Raw genomic sequence first — 21,046 nt, 5'->3', positions numbered from 1 at the left:
GTCTGTTAATGTGGTAGCCATTAGTCACCAACTTCATCTGCTCAAATTATTCCTATAGTGGCCACCATAATTCAGCCACTTTTGCTTCTCATGTTTCTGGGCTGTGGGACAAGTGGCACCTTGTGGTTTTATAATTTCTGGCTTTGAGTTTTGGCTGCAAATAGAAACTGAAAATCATCACTTATTGAAGAAACTAGTGGCATTGATGTTTCCTTTTCCGCTTGCATTTTGTCAATTGATAGTCTGAAACACCTGTTTGGGATTATCAATAGACAGAGAATAGCACTGATGTATTCTCCTTACTTTGTGTTTCTCCCATCATAGATATTATCGGCAACTTGGTATTTCTCCCCATTCAGCTTATCTTTTGCTAAAGACTAAATCCTTTAACCTTTAGCATAGTCGTTTCTGTGTATAAACTCTTTTTCTGACTCTGTAATTACATAAGACATCCGAATATTAAAGATACTGCACTCATTAGCTCACTCAACATTTTTTGTGAGATGGATGGGAAACCTTCTATTTGGTACTAAATTGCCCTACTAGAGTTATCTCAAACATTTTTTTCCACCTGCTTTTCTTATGAAATCATTCAATAATATGTGGCGTTACGTTGTTAAATCTTGAAGATTGTGCACGTAAGCCCCAGACATAGGGAACTCCAATCATCGGTCACAAGCTGGTTCAGGGAAAGACTCCACAAACAAGAAATCAGCACACAAGAAACATTTGTCAAAAAAAATTTACGAGTTATTTTCAAGCAATATCTATTTGAAGTAGAACTATTCAAAATCAGAATTATTGCAGAAAACAACGATGATAACAAATGATCCCATAGGAAACATTACCAAACTAAGTACAAGCTGTATAATTTTGCTAAAATCACCCATGTCAGTCACGCCATCCATCCACCACGAGCGCCCGAGCAAAAAGAGACCTTGCGTACTCCGAGACGTGTCAGTGTGGAGGGGAGGGATTTTGCCAAGGAGTGGAGGGGTAAAAAGGGCAATGTTCAATCAGCTGCCAATCTGCCCCAAAAAGCGCCCCTGTTGACTCGCAGCTCCGCCAAGTATCAGTCATCCCAGCCGGGGTAGGAGGGGGAACAGCATGCAGGCCGGAATTTTCCCCTTTATCTTCTGGGTTGGAGACATCACTGGGAGATTCATTGGAATTCATGGAGGGGAGAGACATAGTGGGGTGAGGTGTTGGAGGGAGAGAGAGTTGTGATAGGACTATGGTAATACTTCTCACTCCAAACTGCAAGCTGGGTACTCAGCACCCATTTCCCCTTGATTGCCAAGGAGTAGGTATTCCTCTGCTGCACTACCTATATAAGACTTGCTCTCCAGGTATGGCTGGTTCGGAGGCTGTTTTTGGAGGCAGAATTTCGGAGGCAGAGTTTCCGAGACTTCGAGTTTCCGAGACTTCGAGTCTCCTTCGAGCCTTTGAGTGGAAGGGCCTTTGCGCGAAAATCCTTTGCGTGAAAAACCTTAGTGCGAAAAGTCCTTAGTGGGAGAAGTTCTGCGGATAAGTTCGGAGGAATTTCTGGGGGGGGGGGGGGGCACCAGAAATTTGGGGGATGGAACACTAAAAAATGCCACAGAGAATTGAGCAAATTCTTATGAAATTTTATTCTCTCGGTCCCTTCTTTGTCATGGGTGTTGTTTATGCCTTCCTTAAACAGTCCAACCCATTTGGCAACATTTTGATGGTTATTTACCTTGTGTTTGTTGATCATATAGCTGTTGATGGTTACAGGCCATTGATTTTTTTATGCTGACTGAATAACTTGCAAATCTCATGACTTTGGTAGGTGGAAGGTATATTGAAGAAAAGCGGGCTGTTGTATTTGGCTGCTGTGGTGCCATTTTAGTCCTAATGTAAGAGAGTAGACTGTATGAGAATGTGAGAAATGATGAAGTGTTTTAGCAGATCAATCAAATAATCAGAATCAGAATCGCGTAATCAAGTACACTACAGAATCAAGTAGTTAAAGAATGGAAAAAGACAAGGAGAGATGGGTTGAAAGTTCCTGCAAAAACGTTATAATGTTGTGATTGAGGTCAATCAAGGACATGATCAAGAAAAAATCAGAAACGATATAAAACCTGGTCATGAAATAGTTCAGAAAAATGATAAAAAGATGTGAAAGTCGAAAAGAATCAAATGTTAAATTGATGATGGGAAGTATAGATATGGTAATGGATGGAAACAGTAAAGTGAAAAGAAATGTAAAGGCTTGATACCTGGGATAAGCATTCATAGATGCATGGAGCACTTGTAGGTGGATCAACCTGGCCCTGGGATACTAAGAAGCAAATTCACAAATGCAGTCAAGGGCTGAGAACTGTGCGCTGCATCAAAACTCAAATCTTTCATATTATTCTAAAATTCTGTTGGGATTGTCACAAGAAGAAAAGATTTAAAAAAACTTGCCAGAGAACTTTGATGCCACTTTTGATGTAAGAAGTATGGAACGACCAGGAAGGTAACTCTATGCCTAAGTAGTGCGAAAAATCCACAGAGGAAAAATCATTCGCCTTGACCATCTTTGACTTTGCCTTGACTTCTGGCAGAGAAAATAATTCGTATGAGTTAGCTATGGTTTGAGGTGTATTCAGAAAGTAAGCGCCGTTTTAGTGCCACTGTTGATGCTTCACTCATACACACTGGTCTCCTTGGCTTGTTGGCAGTAATCGATGCCATTTTGGTTGATTTCTCACGTCTTTTCTTGTCTGTGAGCAATGAAAGTGTTAAAATGTTTAAGATGAGTTCTGAATCGGTTGGAAATCCTGGCCAAATATTCTCTGTCTAACTAACAAAATTTATGCTGAAAATTCTGCGAGTGATTTGACATTGAAAGAGTGGGTGAGAAAGTTAAATGAAGGAGAGACAAATGTCCACAATGAGATTTGGAGAGGGGTTTATGTTTATTGTTAATGATGGTCTCAATAAGCAAACAATAAATGCGGCAAGATACTGTGAGACTTTGAGAAACCTATGAAGTGCAGTTCAGAGTTAAAGAAGATGTAAGCTCAACAAAGGAATCCTGCTGCTTCATTACAGTGTCTGGCCCCATGCTGCTAGTTACTCTCAAGTCAGATTCAGCAGTTTGGTTTGGAGCAGTATAATCATCCACCATACGGTCTAGATTTGGCACTACAAGACTACCTCTTATTCTTTCACTTGAGAAGTGGACTAGTTTATTATACGTTTTCAAAATGACAACTGCATGAAATACTTCATGGCAATGGCTGTCATAATTGGTGGTGCCATTATATGAGAAAGGACTATACTTTGGTCAACTTCTATGAAATGTATTTCCATAAACTGGGAAACTTTGTTAAAAAATTGTTAAATATGTTCTTTCATATGATAGTTTTTACCTAAAATTTTACTGAATTTTTATTATGAATCAATTTTACTTTTATGTTTAAAAATTATACTCACTGGCTAGAAAAGCCTCAAATATAGCCTCTGTGGACTTTGGAAAGGCATATTAAAGTATCTAAAGGAATGCAGTCAGCTGATATGAAATTTATTAGCTTATCTCCTAAGGCCTACTAAAAAGGAATCAAAATCTTTGAAATCGGTTTTTGATTGTGTAGGCAACCATTGGGAAGGAAAATGTGTTTTAACTTGCCTGGGAATGTGGTAAGAGTGTCAAGATTAACGTGTCATGCTTTGCTGAGTTTGCTATCGTAGATTTGAAAGAGGAACATATGAAGAACTCACTGAACTCAATTGAATTAGTGTTTTAGGAATGCAACATGAGAAAGAAATACTTGTCTGCAATGTAGAGAAAACAGTAGCAGTTGTCCACTTTTGAGGAGAGGGATTGAATGAAGTGGGTTCATTTGTCTAGGCAGGCGACACCACTGCCTGGGCTGAATGAATTATGGCAGAAATTCAGCATAAAATAGCATTAACTAAAATGGTATTTTTGGTAAAGCCAATACATACTTGAATCAAAGAGCATAAGACTGGGGACTTGTAGAAACGGTTTATGAGAAATTTTTGTGGGCAGCAGCTCTCTATGAGTCTGAAACATGAACTGCTGGCAAAACCAATCAGAAAATGAAGAAGCTTTTTGAAACTTGTACCAGAGGAGAATGAAATGTTGTTAAAATTGATGGATAAAGTGAGAATTGAGTAGGTGTGCTCAAGAATGGGAGACAAAAGGGACTTCTGGAGCATGGCATGCCAAAAAAGTGGGTTGACCTTGTCATTAGGCATTGCAGTTACATTCAAAGTATAAATGAAGGGAAAAGCTGAAGGATAAGTCCCACAAGGAAGACTAAGAAATAAGGCCATGAGGCAAGTCCAGATGTATTTGAGATGGAGGATTTACAGGCAATGGAAGAGAACATTTTGCAGGGAATTGATAAATATGGAGGGCTGCATTGTACCAATCCTAAGGTGTAATGTATGCTATTTGTGCTTAAGTTGGATGTTAATACCCCCCATAGGATTCCATAACCAGGCATGATACTTCTTATCTCACTCTAATTCATTATTCCCTAAAATAAGACAGAAGTAAAATATCTTAATTTAAATCTTTTAATACTGTACATTGATATGTCTTTTGGGTTTAAGTACGATCAGTAATTTTTTAGTTGGTTGGAAAATGGCGTGTAAGCAATGGTGAATACATAACACTATGATATATCCCAAGAAAACTAAAGTTATGGAGTTCTGTAAAGCTTCGAGAGAAAATAACTTGGGAAAGCTTAATATGAAAGTGGATGATCACAAAATTGAGTAGGTGATTCAGTTGATTTATTCTGGCTGCATATTTGAGAAAAATTGACTCAGCATTAAGGATGTCAAAAATTTTCAAATTTGGAAGAGTTGATGATTCAATTAAGAGTCATTGTGTCAGATTGCAGAGAAAAGGCTTGAAATGGTCTGATGAGGATGACTTTACAGTGCAGAAATGTGGATGCCGAGGTAGGAGGATGATAATAGGCTGGAGGGGTTGGAAATGTGGTTTGGAGAAGAATGGAAAAAGTAAATGTTCCAAGTGGTAAAAGGATGATGGAGTTCTTGACATGGTGGGCTAGTATAGGTAACTTAAAGGGAGGTAGAAGGAGTTAAGGGTGTGGACATTGTGTATAATTAAGGCTATGGAGATTCTGAAAACAAGAAAAAAAGGGTGGATGTTGGGTAATCAGGGAATGGGGATTAACAGAACATGATTTATGAAAAGAATGATGGGTGATAGGCCTTACTCCGAACTGTAGAAGGAGATTCGATGTGTGGAAAGAGGGTTATTTAATGCCGATTGCATGGAATCAATTCAACTTTCAAATTTCAAAGAATTCAACAATTTAGCTTTCAGCTGATGGTGTAACAGTTCTTGATGAATATGTAGAATGTGTGCAGTGGACTCTTTGTGAGAGCAGTCGGCTATTTTTCTGAGCGACTGAAACCCTCACTCAGCATGTGTACAGAATGCTTGCTTTCAGGAAATGGAGAGTACTCTCTCTGAGCACTGCAAAATCTTTACCTCATCTCCTCCAGAGCTGATCCATAGGCTGAATGTGACCATTGTTTCTTTGTTGGCTGTTGTCGTGGGAACTGCCCTCCTGAGTCAATAATTTTGATGATCCTTTTTTTCTAACGTGATTGTTTGATTGCCTTTTGCATATTGAATACATGAGATAGTAATTCTAATTTGTCTTCACATCCACAATATACCTGTTCATAATTGAAATTTGCACAATTGCATGCATGAATATTAATGTTTAATTTTGGCAAATTTCATATCCTCCAAAGGGATTATATAATTTCCATCTCAGTGGCAATTAATTTGCTCAGGTAATGAAATGGTGTGTTATGTAATTCTATTATGAGTCGTTCATATTTTTAAAAACTTTTTTCAGCAATGTCTTTTCCTGCTTGTAATTCATATTTATATATTAAATTAAATATGCGTGAATGTTTAATGAGAAAAAAATTTGTCCTTCATGGCTTGATCCCATTTTTCTTTGAAGAGTTCACATTATTTTAGGCCTTCATATAACCTTTATTCATTGTTATTGGCTGGTGGTTACTGTAGTGACTTTGACTGTAGTAAATTGCCAATTATTTATGGCATAGTTGCATTCATGTAATTTTTTAATATTTATTTTCCAATTATATTTTTACAGTTCAGATTTCGTTTTCACAAAAACTTTCCTTTTTAATGTAAAAAATTTCTCCTGATCAAATAGAACTTTGTACCGTTTTTACATTACATTTGCAATGGTATTTCTTGTGTCTGTGATGGTACATGGCACATTTTCCTCATATTTTGTATTTGGATTCTTCATTTTTATGGGCATCCCTTAGCCGTTTTTAGCCTCACTGACCTTCTAAACGTGGCACAAGAATTGAAATTTGAATTGTTAACATTAGGGTATGATTTCAAGATTAATTGAATGCATGTTTATGGATTTACAGCCAAGGTCCTTATATTTTTTCAGTCGATGAATTTATTTATTTAATCACAGTGAATTTATATCATACATTTTTTTATTTTGTTTTATTTCATATATTTTGACGGTACATAGTTCTTTCGGTGTTGCATCACCATTCATGGTTAAATAGTTAAATTGAGTTTACTCTATGGCTATTGAGCTGTGACTACATGTAATCATGCGGATTGGGTTGGTGTTGTAGCTAGTGCATTGGTTTTCCATCCTGTGGGTCTGGGTTCAAATCCTGGTGGTGGTAGAGATCTTGTGGAGACTGCCTTATGGGGAGCCCTTCAACAAAATGCTTTGACCTTTATGTGGCATGGTCCCCTGGCTGCCTTCGATTAACCTATTGTTAATTGCTGGCTATAAGGTTTCTCTCCACTGATCCTTCCCTTTTTTAAATTGCCTATGTAGTTGGTCGCCTCCACCCAGTACTTTTCTCCTTGATTAAATGTAGATGTTATTTTCAAAGGAGTAACTGCCATGATTGGTGTGGGGATATTCCCATCTTGGTCAATTTTAAATGAAAGTATCTATGAGATTGGGTCGTATGAATTTGTATCACATTAACTACTTGAAGTTACATGTTTAACTTTAAATGAATAAGAAATAGTATATACTCATAAGCCAAAGTCTAATACTTACAGTGGCTATTATTGCCATTTGTTGACAATTGTTATAAATGCTCATTGAAATGATGACTGAAAGGTGTAAAAATTGCCAAATGGCTACCAGTCTTGGCACTTGTGCAACACAATTTACCTGCATTGAAAAAAATAATGTTAATTTTATGTCTCTTCTCATCAAGGCTTGGGAAAACTATAGTGTATATTTTTTATGATCCAGCTGAAGAAATTCTCTTTGCCTTCCTAGAAAAGGACACGAGGTCCTTTAGATGTAGTGGTATGCCCATTGCCTTGCTTGACCTGCTTTTCTGTCAATTAAATGTATTTTTTTAAATTTCAGAATTGGTGAATTCCTTGGGTACAATCCCGAAGACTTGATTGGTAGATCTGTGTACGAATACTACCATGCGCTGGACAGCGAGTCAGTGGAGAAAGGACTCAAGAGCTGTGAGTGTTCTAGCATGTTTATTTGCATCCTATTTTAGAGAATTGCATGTAAATATTACTTACTCGGCCTTGCAACATGTTGCCAACTCTTGTGTACATTAATTGTTTGAGGCGTAACTTGGTGAAAGCGATTCATAATTAACCCACATCCCCTGGATTCTTTTATTTGTACTCTTGCCCTTTATGGTGATTGAACCTTGCGTTTCTTATGAGTAACTCGTTTCTCTTGCAAAATTCTGACGCTTTGTCTACCCTGTCGTTTTGCATTCCTAATTCAAATTCCTCTTTTTTGTTACCATCCCTCCCTTCCCCAGCTGGGGTATTCCAGTCCCCCATCATTACTAGGTTTTTCTAACCTGGATTTTCCCCAATTATTTCCATGAACTGTTCATACACCTCCTCTACTTCTTCCTCCCTATGATTGCTAGTGGGCAGGTATACTTGAAGCACCACAAGGTTGGTGGGTTGGGCATTAATTTCCACCACCAGAATCCTATCACTTAACTGATCTATATACCTACCACTCTCTTACTAAGCTTCCTGTTGAATATTAAAGCCACCCCCCCATTGCCTTTCATCTGGACCATTATATATATAACCCTGCATCCATCTCTCCAATAGTCCCCAATGTCCTTCCACCTCACTTCGCATAGTCCCTACGTATGTATTCTAATACGATTCTCTCTTGAAACATTCCCATTTTGATATTTTGTAGCTTGACCGCCATTAGTCATTGTGTTCCTCACATTCCATGTCCCTACATTAATAACTGCCTTCTTCTTCTCCATCTTCTTGGTCTTCTTTACTTATTTCTTGGATGCTGCTTCTTATGATAAGTCTCTGCATGTTGATAGCCTCAATGACCTTGCCGACATTGCTGCTGTGAAGAACATCCTCCCTTTCTGGAGGGGCTCTGTTCAATGAGTTTCTGAGGCTCATTGGGTAGTGGGTTGTACTCAATCTTTTCAGTGAAGAGGAGGTTGTTTGGGGTTATTATTTCCATTCCAACTGTGTTTAATGTGTGTCATCATCACATGGACTACTTTCGTCTGACTCCTACCCTGCAACCTCCCTGAAATGTGCTCTATCACTATCACTATGGGCATACAGAAAGTGTTTGGTTGATGTTAAATGAATCAGACTGAGAGCCACTGGAGACATGGGGGTTGTGCGCTAGGCTTAGATTGCTTGAGCAATTAAAAAGAGATAACTTAAAAAACGACAAAGAGAAATCGAAAAAGAAGTAATATGTACTCCTAGGGCAAGATCAAATATGTACAGTAACTATCATCAGTGATGCAGCAAAGGGAGGTTTTGGGGGATAAACCCCACCCCAGAAGTAATAGAAATTTTAGAGTTTAATCCATTTTACTTAATTGGATGCATATTACTAATAGAATAGTGTGAGCAGTAACAAAATATCCTCCAGAAAACCATTTTGAACCATTTATCTAAAAATCTCTCTGAGGGAGGACACCCACACCTATTCCACCCTGTATTCCATACCACCCAGTATTATTTGCCCCCAGAAACCCCCATAGTCTTCATTCCTACCTGCACGCCTGACTATCATAGCCAATTCTATTGAAATTCATATCAGTTGAAATTCATTATTAATTGTCATGTAAGCAATGACCGGAAGGTGTAAAAAATTCTCTTCCAAATGGCTACCAGTCTAGGCAACACAATGTATAACATAACTTTCCTGTAGTAATTGTGAATTAATCCTGCCAGTGCAACTAGGGATCATAGGAATCCGCTAGCCTTTTCACCGCGGCAAGGCTGCAGTTCAAGAGTAAGGATGTGACCAAAGCTCTTAAGAGCGTTCATTGCTTGATCCCCCCAGCAATCCCTTCTTTTTCCGCCAAACTGCGTCACCTTCGGGATTTGGACACCCACATGAGCTAAATCAAACTTGGTAAGACGCGCGTCGGTCCACACTACTCCTTCCGTCGCGCCAATGTCCCGCACCCGTTTTCCCTCTCCACCCCATTTGGTTTTGGGAAAATCGGGGACGGATATGGAAGAGCACGTTTCTCTCGAATTTGTTTTGCCAAAACCCCGTTCTTCTCCGTATCTTTCCATGCGTGCCCATCCAAATACGTCTTTGCTTTCATCCCTTCATCCGCCGAGACATGTTCATCGAAATCTACATTTTACCCCGCAAGACGCCTCAGTAGGCGTGTGGCGGGGGTTGTTAGGACACCAGCCGCTGACAAATAGAAAGGAAATTCTCTAACGAAGTTCCGTCTACCATTTATTAAAGTCCTTTATTGCTAGGTGGAAAAACGAATTCCGAAGTACAAGTCCAATTATATTTTTATTTGAACCGTCTTCAGAACCGTACCATTATTTTATTATAACCCTATATTAAGACGAATTTTCTATATTAGTTAAACTCGTAAAAATAGTAATTTTCCTCACCCTTTGTGGAAAATTACTATTGTTGTCTCTTTATCTGTGGCGGAGGAGAAGGAGGCTTCTAGCGCCGATTGGAATAGTCTAGTGCGTGGAGGGAGTGCCAAGAGGAAAAGAAAGAGGTTATTTTTTTGTGTGGGAAAATGTTGGGCGAAAGAAAAGGCTCCCTTTTCCCTGGCAGCCGCCCCTGTCTCACTCTCGGTCCACCCACACTCGTAAGAGGGTTACATACATCCCCGCTTGTTTGCTCGCCTCCGAGGCTCTTCTTGGGCGATGGGATGGATGGACGCCTCGTTATATCTCCCGTCTGTCCCTTCTCTGTTTGCCTCTTACGTTTTTGGAAGGTTCGACTTCCGTGATTCACGTGCGACGAAATGACGATGCGAGCCGACTCTATTCACTTTTTTTGTTGTTGCTTGCCAAGGGGACTCCCAGGAGGAATCCCATTTCCGTCCACGTTGATTTCTGTTGCCACTCCGGTCGGATTTTAATTGGTTTTCAAAAATGTCCGCGGCGCGGTGATGAGTGCAATGCGATCCACTTTTTTTCCAATATTTTTCAGTATAGTATTTGTAATAGCATTGAATAACAATGAATTTGATGGATCACATCATCATGTGTTTAAATTTCGGGTAATATCACTAATAATGCCATCTTTCCCCGTGAAACTCGGATCACTATGTCTTTCAGCGACGCGAGTGGCGAATTTTGTAAACCCATTTAAATGCGCGGTTAGTTTAAATGCCACATTTAGAGGCTGACTTGAGGATCCTGTATTGTAATATTCTTGTTGCTTGTTCTCGGATGACGTTTCGTATTTTTGGACCGGTTCCTCCTTCGTCACACCTAATTTAAACGGCATCGCGGTGGGTGGTGGGGAAGAAAGACTAATGTCATCCCTTTATTAATCGTTAAAAGTTATTGTGAATGCTGGGGTATGTTGGTGATATTATCGTTTTGGGTTAGCCACTACGCTAATGTCTTCCGAGTCAAAACGTTTCCCGACGTCCGATTCTTGTCGCTCTATCAATATATCTGGAAAAAAATATTCATATTTATGTCAAGTTCACATGGGTCTTTATCGAACCGTATTACCATTAGCGATCAGAATCGGTCGGGAAACTGTGGGGCCAATATGATTGACATGGAGGAAAACTCAGATAGTTTCTATCACCGTGACGTTTTCTTTGATTTATAAATCGGTTTGGGACTTGAAGTGTGAGTACTTTTGGATGTTGGAAAAATATCAAAAATGAAAAGTTGTGCCCTGTTCAGTTATAGTTGGGTAGTGATTCAGTTTCAAGTAATAGTGACGTTTATGCGATGTAACTGGTTGGAATAACTAATAGACTACAGTCCCTTGTCAGGCGAATGTAAGTAAATCTGAGTGGTCATACACGAAATGGTATATTGTATGAAATGTGGAAATTTTAAGCCGCCGACTAGCCCGCGGATATTCCTAAGATAAGCTATGTATGTATGTCTCTTTTAAATTTCTTGTAATGATTCATATTTGAAAGCGATGAAACTATAAAGATGTGTCTAAGCTGTTCCTTCATTTATTTTTTTTATTATGGACTCGTGCATGGCATTGCATGAAAAATGGGAGAGGGTGGTCGATCTCATTTCATGGCAACGTGACGCCAGTAATGAGAGAGCCTGCTTCATTTGGATTTTTACTCGAAATTTATCGTAATCGGCATTTTCGCTGTGCGCAGCGCGGTGGCGTCCGAAGCGCAATTAATTATTCGGTTGGAATATTTTATTGAGGGTGTAATTCATGTGTTTCCGGGAACAATGGTCTCTTTGAGTGAATTATTTTATGATCTGTCATTTGCGTAGTAATTTGAATACTAAATGAATGCGAATGCGTGATTCGTCAAATTGGCTTTTACATGATTTAGAGGGCGCCTCTGATGTGAATGGTTTTCCATTGTGCGGTAAGGAAGATGAGGCTCGGGCATGAGTTATCAATGGAAAGGTGGAAAGAAAATGATCGATCGTGCAACATAGTCGTAACTCACTGCATAGTACGGATAATAATTTAAATTGCATTTATTGTGTTTCGTAATCAGCTCGGGAAACAATTGAAGGCCATGGGATTTGAATCGGATGACATTTTTAAGCCCGAAGGGGAAGTAGTTAAATTTTTTTATTCGTCACTTGTTACCATTGGTAGACCATAAGGATCCCTAGGAGTGGTGTCACTTAAGAATCGTAGGTAGTTAATATTAGAATGGAGTTAGGCCTGTTCTGATTACAGTACTATTTCGGTTATTTGAAGGTAAAAAATATTTGATTTAGATTAAAAATTATGCTTGTACGTAAAATTTAATGGAGATAGGTATTTTTATCATATTAATTCTGAAACTGGATTAGCACGGTATAGGTGACTACAATGCCTCCAAATGCGCGCTATAACATCATACCTACTCCAGATAGTTTTCTTCCTAAAATTATTGATTTTTTAAAATTACCATTGAATCTCTGTTGTTTGTGTCGTAAATAATGCTTGCATAACTCCAATGCTGTTGATGGCTAACGTTAGGAAACTACTTCAGTATATCTTGCGCTGTTATAATCCATTTTAACGTTTGATTTCCCGTGTTATCGATATGTATAGGTAATTATTGAAAGTAGTTGCTGTCCAAATAATGAAGTACCTCTTTCAAGTTTTCTTTCTGCGTAAAAAGTAGTTTTTCAAGGTTGATCTGATACTTATAGATATGGTATAGATAGCATAATTTCCAAATGAAAGTATACGTGTACATAATTCTGGCATTAATATCATTTACAAGTCACTTAAAGTATTCTTTGAGCTAGTTTTTTTCGTATCAGCATTTATATTCCCTATAGATTATTTTCGAAATAAATTTTTATTGGAGAAAATCCATTTATTGCACAAAAATTGTATTCCCTGTCCTCATCGGTGCGAGTTATGGCTCCTTAATAGGAGGAATTTTCATGAAAAAGTAAATTATTTTTTCGTATTAAGTTTTTCTCATTGTCTTGAAGTGGGTGGGATTTTACCAAAATACTGGTAACCTTTATTATTTGTGAAGTAAAAAGCAGAAAAAATTGTTTCGTAGATGTTTGAAGTGAATGTAGTGTTGTTTCATGGCTTATCTCGCGGAATTCTAGCATATAAATTAATTGAATTTTCTGGGTAACTTTCCAGAATTACTTTGATTTCACTACCGGTTTTAATTTATAATTTGAATAATCTTTAGGACTGAAGACAAACTACATGTACTGAAACTGGTTGTGACATCAAAAGTATTTGTGGAAAGATGCCACTAGTTCTTGATATATTAATTAAATGCAAAAAATTATAGTTCCACATAAATTCAATGCTGTGCGACCTAGGTTTCGAAGTTGCACTTCATCATCTGGTATATCAGCATCGAAGACACAGAATAAATAGTATTTATTCTGTATAATTCTGTATATTCAGAATAAATAGTATTTATTTGTATCTTCGATGACGTGCTCTGATTCTGTCTCTCGTATGTAGGTACCATATGATCGCGTGCCACGTTGAAACCTAGGTCGTCCTGCATTAAATTTATCTGGAATTGTAAAGTTTTTTGCATTTCATTATGTCACGTTGATTCCATGAAGTCACGCCTGAAACAACGAATTAATTAATGCATTAATTGAAAGTGAGCTTTTTTGTCGACGTTTCGACGTGGGACGATTTGCTTCGAGCCCGCCATATATCCGGAAGTATTTACATTCTTACCAACACGTTTAGAGGGAAATGGCTTTTAAAAAGCCTCGTCTCCTAGCCATTTCACCCACTCGACAGGCTGTGCACATCAAGGGCTACTCCGCCACCCTCTCCCTTGCCCGTAATTACTCCCACCATCGAATATGTGGTTCCCATCTCGCTAATGTGTCTATTTATACCCCTTCATTTCTCACTTTTCCTTTTTCTTAGCATCCCTACCTCGCCGTCCTCCTCTCGAGTCTAGTTGAACGGCGAACGTGTTCTTTCCAAGTGTTTTACCTCCCATGCCTCCGTCCCTCGTCCTCTCCTCTTTTCCACAAAATCGCCACAATCACGCTCACCTACCTTTATCGCTTGCTTTTTTTTATTACTTTCCTCTCCACTCCCCCTATCTATCTTGATCTTCCCTTCTCTCCACGTTTTTATTGGTTTCAATTCGTCTTGTTTTTTTGCCCAAAGACCCAGTCTGAAGACTAGGAAAGAGAAAAAGATTTTTTCTCCCCTCTTTCTCCGTCGGGCGTGTCAGATGAATGGTTGGCGTACGTTAAACGTAGTCCGGATTTTGTGGGGCTCATAAATTCACTCCTTTTCATCAAAGTCGCTCTATATTTTTATTTCCATGCAGTCGGGGTCTTCTGACCTCCTGTGCGCGGATATTTTGCTTGCATACGGGCTAAAGAATATCCATGTTTTCAGATTATGGCTTTATAATACCAGTATCGAAAATAATGTTTTACTTGAATAAGATTGGATTGAGTGCCTAATCAGTACTCTTTAATTAATCTAATTGTAATTTATTCATCACGTCCCTCTCTTTTCCGTTGCGTCACTTTAAACTGTGATGTTATTTTTCGAACATATATTTAGTGTCGGGGAATTTTTTCACCCGGACTCGCGATTGGAGGAGATGCCAGATTTTTCCTATTTTACATCATAGCATTAGGGATTATTTGCTCCTCCATATCGTTTTTTAACTACGGTGCTTCCTTTCCATATTTGGAGCTAGAAACTGTAATGTTTTTTGCTTAGCGATTAAAATATTCGTAGTTTTTAATAATCGATGCTTTTTTGGTGCACGTAATTTTTAATAAGTGCTCCGCATCTTTGCGCTTGAAGTTATCTTCGCCCATTAACGTATGTGTTTGAAATCTTTAGCCATTTAAGACGCGATTCCGAACCAATAGTTGAGGAACGGCTAGGAAAGAAATTCTGGGAAATATATGAGCTTAATGCTGGCAATTTATAACACTGCGTTTAAGATATTCGTATTACGTATAATATAAGTTTTTCATAGAAGATTCGCATTAAACTCGCCGTATTTTCCCAAATGTGTGGTAAAGGGGAGCTTTAACGATTTTAGAGTAAAATAAAAAGACATAATGAACATATAAGTCTAACTCTAGGTCTTGATTCCGGATGCTCATCGAAATACCTTTGCTATCCATGTTAATACCACCATCTACTCATGTTTGTTTTGGCATGATAATAAGTTCTGTAGGTTGGTAATATTCGTATGTAGATGAAGGTTTTTTTTCTCTGGCTGCTTTTCCTCCACGAGCTCCTCTTTCGCTCTTGTTCTCCGAAAACATCAGTTCGAAGACCTTCAACCCTTGCGCCATACTCTCCTCCCCAAGACATTTTGGCGCGCGAGGTACGAACAAAGATTTACGGCGGACGAAGAATCTTCTGTCCCAGTCCTTCCCATTACTTCTCGTGGTTATGTCTCCATGAACTTAGACGTGCCTCCGAAACTCTCCTACCAGTAATAAAATGACGGCGGGACTTAAAAAATTAGGTTTTACCGCCCTCTCCGTGAAATATAGTAATATTTTCCATCCCCAGCGGCCTATTCAATGCATACTCTGCCCCACGGATCTCCCCGAGGTGTTCCCAAAGGGGAAAATTATATATTTAAAGCGTAATGACTCAGGAATTTTTTTAAACGATTGTTCGTGAGCTCGTCTGAATATTCGAGTCCCTCCCGGCCACGTTTAAAACGTACTCGTCGGTATTTATGTGTGACTGAGGCGTTCCCAGAGGCATTAATTTCTGCACGTCACTGGGTCCCGCGTTTAAACCGCAGCGGCTAATTGCGCCCGTTGGGGAAGCTACGTGCTATCCTGGTGGGTTATTCAAAAACTTTTGGACAGTGGTGCAAGAATATCTCGTTTCAGCGATCTCTGATAAAGGTTAATCGGATATTTGCGGCGGAACTCAGTCACGATCGAACTGTCGCCACTTTTAGTATCCCAAAATCTCGGTGACTTGTTGAAAAGTTTCTTTCGAAAATTTATCCAAACTCATTAAATATCAAGCTCTGAATGACTTATCTCGCCTTATAAATGTCGTAAGTATCTATCATATAAAAAAAGAGTTTTTCTCATTAGCGATAAAATCATTGGAAAATTAATTAAGATGAAATCTTTTTACCTGTTTGTGCATTCTTCAGGTAAATGGAAAATAATTTGAAAAGGTGCTCTTTGAGCATAAGTAAAAACTGAAGTAGCGCAGAATATTTTTCGAATTAGACGTTTAACAGTTCAAGAAGTTCAATCAGGAATCTTGCTGTTTTTTTAAACTTCGATAGTTTCCATGTCCGACATTGAACAATAACTAAGTTCTGCCTGTGTTTCCTTGGTTTGCCTGCAGTACATACATCTTAAGTATTTTTCATCTCTTCTCATTCCAAATCATCCAATTATATCCATAAAGGTTAACTTTGTAATGCATATTTTACTTTCTTCCTCCATCGACTTATGTAATTTATTTTGCTCAACTTGATTTCATAATATCGAAAAGGTTCGAGTCTCATGAAGTATCAGATAACTTTAATCCTAGTTTGTGTATTTTATTCTGCTAAAATTAATCTCTTGAAGAGTGCAACCCTCTAGTTAATGTTTGTTTATTAATTATTGTTAAACATGCCTTTATTTATTTTAATCAGCTGAATATTATTTGACGTAAAGGTTGTTAGCCCTCGTTGCTTACCTCATCGAACCAATTTTGAAATAGAAATTTGAGCATCGTATTCAATTATCAGTGATTTCGTAGTTTTTTTCAAACTTGTGCATAAAAATGGGAGAGCCAGACTTAATTATTTAAAAATATTACGTAATGATAAACTGTGGCGCTATACTTAATATTAATACCCAATTTGAGTTTTAAATCGTGTGGTCGTAGTATTTTCATTACTGGTGAACAAAAATTAAGTACCTTCTCGTCCGTCATTCCATTTTAAGGCCGTTTTTTAGCTTTCCCCAGTTACGAACATTACTTACAAGGATTAAGTTTGACTTATTTTTAAGAACTTGAGACTACTTCTCCCTACCGCCGTTAAAAGTAAGAAATGAGATGCCATCCTTATTTTTAATGCATGAGCAGAGAGAATGTGCTCCTGAAGGTTATAAATAGTAATTAAATTTTGAGCGTTTCTTTTTTTCCCGGCGTCCCAAAAAAAATGTTTCCCGCAAGCTCCGGAAAAAATTATATTGCACTGGGAGGTTTTCATGTAGCGTAAATTTACTTTGGGGAAAGATATTTCTCACACAGGGAACCTGTAATGTATTTATTTCACTATCGGAATAAAAAGCAATGCTTGTGCTTAAAAAATCCGTTCTAGAGTAATAATTATGCCATTATTGTATTATCCGCAGTGGGCTTAGTAAACTCTCTTTCTTTTCTGAGAAGTATAATCCAAGATGAAGCAGCTTCCGCCGCTACGTGGCTGGCAAAATTGGATTGCATGCGGATGTTGATCTGAATGCGTTGTTGTTATAGAATCTTTATGATGGTTACTGAAACCCACTATTCTGCGACTAGACGTCAAGGAAGTAAAAATACAGATTTACTTAAATGAAGTTAATTATTTGTCCACTAGCCATTATTGCGTCTTGATCTATTTATGTATAGAATTCGTAAGCGAATGAGAACCCGGTGTGAAGATAGCCAAAGGATTGCAAAAAGGCCTTTGCAGGAAAAAGGTTTTAAATAATTTTCCACATTAGTACAAGCCAACACTTTCGAGTATTTTCTTTTTGCCCAAAGCACTAAATAGACTTCCAAAATTTATTTTACTTTTGCCTGAAGACGAAAATAAGCTGGTAAAAAAAGAGCAAACATTCTCAGATTTTCCATAAATATTGGCAATTCAAGTATCTGCTCATTTAACCTTGAGAATGATTTTTAATAACCAACCAGCGTTTTTTAATCGCTGATGACATATGAATCATCATCGATATATATACCATCCTTCTTCTTCAGGTCTGATCCTGGAGGACCTGAAGAACCCGCCTTGTCGTCGTAATTATTCATTATTCATCTGCAATTCAGCCACTGTCTCCGAACATTATATTTTTTTTCTTTATTTAAGCGAATTTTTGGCTGAATTTTGGAGTTATTCGATCCAATTTTTTCTGGCCGCCTTTCAGCCCTTCGCCTTGCGATTCCCGTTAATCTTCCTTGCCATCCCTTTTAATCCTCATAATGCGCCTGAATTATTTTTTTCATCTCGGTTGAGCATTAATAATGCCTCTGCGGGGAGTTTACGTTCGTACTCGGTGACGGGTATGTATCGCGTGGTTGGGATTTGTGTTTGTTAATGAAATCAATTGCTTATTTGTGGACTAGGTAGGATCTTTTTAGCTCGTTAAATGATATAATAAGACTGCATTTTTTGCAGGTGGATTCTAATCCCCTCGCGATTGAAATCGCAGCTTATGGCATCGGGTGGTTTTGCCTCGGTATATTGTAGCCTTAGGAACGAGGAAAAGAACGTCGTTACAACCACCTTATCCGACTTTGAAACTAGGTGTCAGACTTATCACAATCTTCAGTTTGCTGAAGTATTTGAATCTTATTTTTTTACGTATTTTCTTCTTGTAATAAAATGTATCGCAAAATTATTGAAACACTATCGAGATGAAAGACGGAAAATATAATGGTGTTTATTTGAAGTTCCTAACCTTAAGTATTTGATACAGTAATTTACAATGATATTATTTTAAGGTACCAACTGAAAGATTAATGAAAGTTACGTTTTAATCCATATCTTGGTGATCACGGGGGGGTTCTCCCTTACTCGAAAACTATCTTATTTTATTTTATTGCGATGGTGAAAGTTACTCGTTAAAATTTTCATTGCATTACGGTTCTTTTGATACCAGAAGTAAGGTTCTTTGGAGTGGCTTGTGTCTTTTGGGATCTCTAGAGCATTTTTTATCATCGATGACATGTTTCATCAGCGATATGCACCATTCTGCTTCCTCAGGTCACTTCTTATCTTTGTGACCTGAAGAATGTAGCTTAAACGGTTGTGAAACAAGCTATCATTAACGATCTGAGAACGGGAGAGAGAACCCAAAAAACGTTAATTTGAAGTATTTTGTTATATTGAAGACGAATTGATATTGGAATTATTTATTCTGCATCGTTTTAGTAATTATTGAATCATTGTAGAGCTTTGCTTTCATCCCTCTGCATCCGACTACATTATCTCGTATAATTCTATCCGAAGTCTCGATTTCGTTGTATCAGTTTTCTGTGTTACATCTTCAGTACTTTGTCGAACTCAGTTTTGTTGGCATAGTACTCTACTGGCATCGCTGTCCTTATTTATATTCATGCGCAAGTGAAAATGCCAGAGCTTTTGCTTCATAGTTGGTCAGTGCCGTCTTTCTTCATAGTTTATGCTCTTGTCTCATTTTTGTTTTATTAGTCTTTAAAATATTTTTGCAACCCTTCATTTAGGAGTTTCCTATTCCGGTTTTGCATTCGTCTCTGACATTTATTTGAGATTTTGTCCTGCTGTTGCTAGCCAATTTTTACCTTGTTCTCATAGCATTTGGAAATTGTGTTGTTTTTATGGATGTGTCTCTCTTAATTGTCTAGGATTCTTTTCGGAGGGTAGTGTTGTCCTATAAGTCCATCCATTCATTCAAGTGTCACCCTTGTTTGGAATTCGCGATTGCAACTGTCGCGGCTTGAATGTTTCTGCTCTTTCGTCCTTATTTGATCGCGTATTTATTTTCTACGACACGTATATCTTACATTTAAATCTTCAGGTCGCGAATTATCAGCAGGTGCGGCGAATGTGTTTAAATGCTGGCTAAAAGGAAAGGAGATTCGCCATTGCATTCGATGTACAAAAGCGCAGTCACGGGTCTTTCCACCTACATGTTGTGTGAGGTGAACTTTGATTTGCTGTTTTTTTTGCTATTTTGATAGTTAGCAGCAGAGAAAATTTTCGAAATAAATCTTTCTGAATTTTCACTTCTGCCACGGAATAGTAGTAAAAAACGGAGGTCATCATAAGGGTTACTTCTCAAAGAAAACCGTATCTTCTTTTACTCTTTTGTGAACCTCACCCAGTTTTTTTTTTCGTCTGCATGTCAGCAACAGTGCTCTTCTCGAGGCCTTTCCATTGGATGCGATTTTCTTTCGATCTTGGCGCTGGAAAGGTCGCTTAGCTCTGTGGCAACTCGTTTTCCCCGCTGCATACAAAAGAATCTCGGCACGTGCATGCCATGCGCTGCTATTTCGCATGCACAGTGTTCCCTTCGTCTCCCAAGGAAGTTTATCTCTGCTTCCACCTCTATGGCTATGCCTCCTCTTTTTCGTAACCGAGAAATAAGAACGTGGAAGGCCACACATCCCAACAGTTTCGCCTCGTGGACTATGCGGCTGCGTAACTGAAGCGTAGTCTGTGCCCGAGAAAAATATATGTACTCCTAAGACGCTGCCTTTTGTGCAGGCCAGATTTTATCTGGATGTTGACTTGAAAGTTGCTTTAAAAAATAGATGGACCGGGGTACATTGGCTGTTGGGGCATTTAGGATTGGAGCCAACAGTATAGCAGAAAGCTGGAGTCCACAGAATTGGTTAAATATGGCAACTTAAGAATTCGCTCTCTCTTGTGGTTTTTTTTATGACCACTGTGGCCTATCCTTTTGCAGCCCTCTCTGTTTTTATAGATGTACTAAGTTTTTCTAGGCCATGTATTTATGAAATCCTTAATCGGGGAAATCACGACTTCGATTTTACGTTTTTTTTATGCTGAAGTCGCTTCGAGGTTATTCATCATCATCACTGGTCAACAATCCTAGGATTGGTTTGACGCAGCTCTCCACTCAGTTCTCCTATCAGCTAATCTTTTCACTCCTACGTATTTCTTCTCTTTCACATCTCTCTTTACTTGTTCCATATATTTTGTTCGAGGTCTTCCTTTTCCATTCTTGCCTTCCACTTGTCCTTTGACGATTGTTTTCATCAGGCCATCATGTCTCAAGATGTGGCCTATAAGGTTGTTCCGTCTTCTTATTAAGGTTTTCATGAGGCTTCTCTTCTCTCCTACCCTTCTTAGGACTTCC

The 21,046-nt window shown here is 38.4% G+C and overlaps 1 protein-coding gene across 3 annotated transcripts in view; it reads left to right on the top strand.

Annotated features, from left to right (window-relative positions):
- LOC124168180 (endothelial PAS domain-containing protein 1-like) overlaps positions 1-21,046 on the top strand; it is a 515,843-nt gene that overhangs the window by 199,131 nt on the left and 295,666 nt on the right. For all 3 annotated transcript variants that reach the window (XM_046546310.1, XM_046546308.1, XM_046546309.1), the window contains exon 6: positions 7,428-7,534. In XM_046546310.1, the coding sequence (XP_046402266.1) occupies positions 7,428-7,534 (107 nt within the window). The remainder of the gene's footprint in view (positions 1-7,427; positions 7,535-21,046) is intronic.

The sequence above is a fragment of the Ischnura elegans genome, chromosome 11, assembly GCF_921293095.1.
Source record: "Ischnura elegans chromosome 11, ioIscEleg1.1, whole genome shotgun sequence".
In the NCBI taxonomy this organism is placed as follows: domain Eukaryota; kingdom Metazoa; phylum Arthropoda; class Insecta; order Odonata; family Coenagrionidae; genus Ischnura; species Ischnura elegans.
This window is presented reverse-complemented; position numbering and strand designations above follow the sequence as displayed.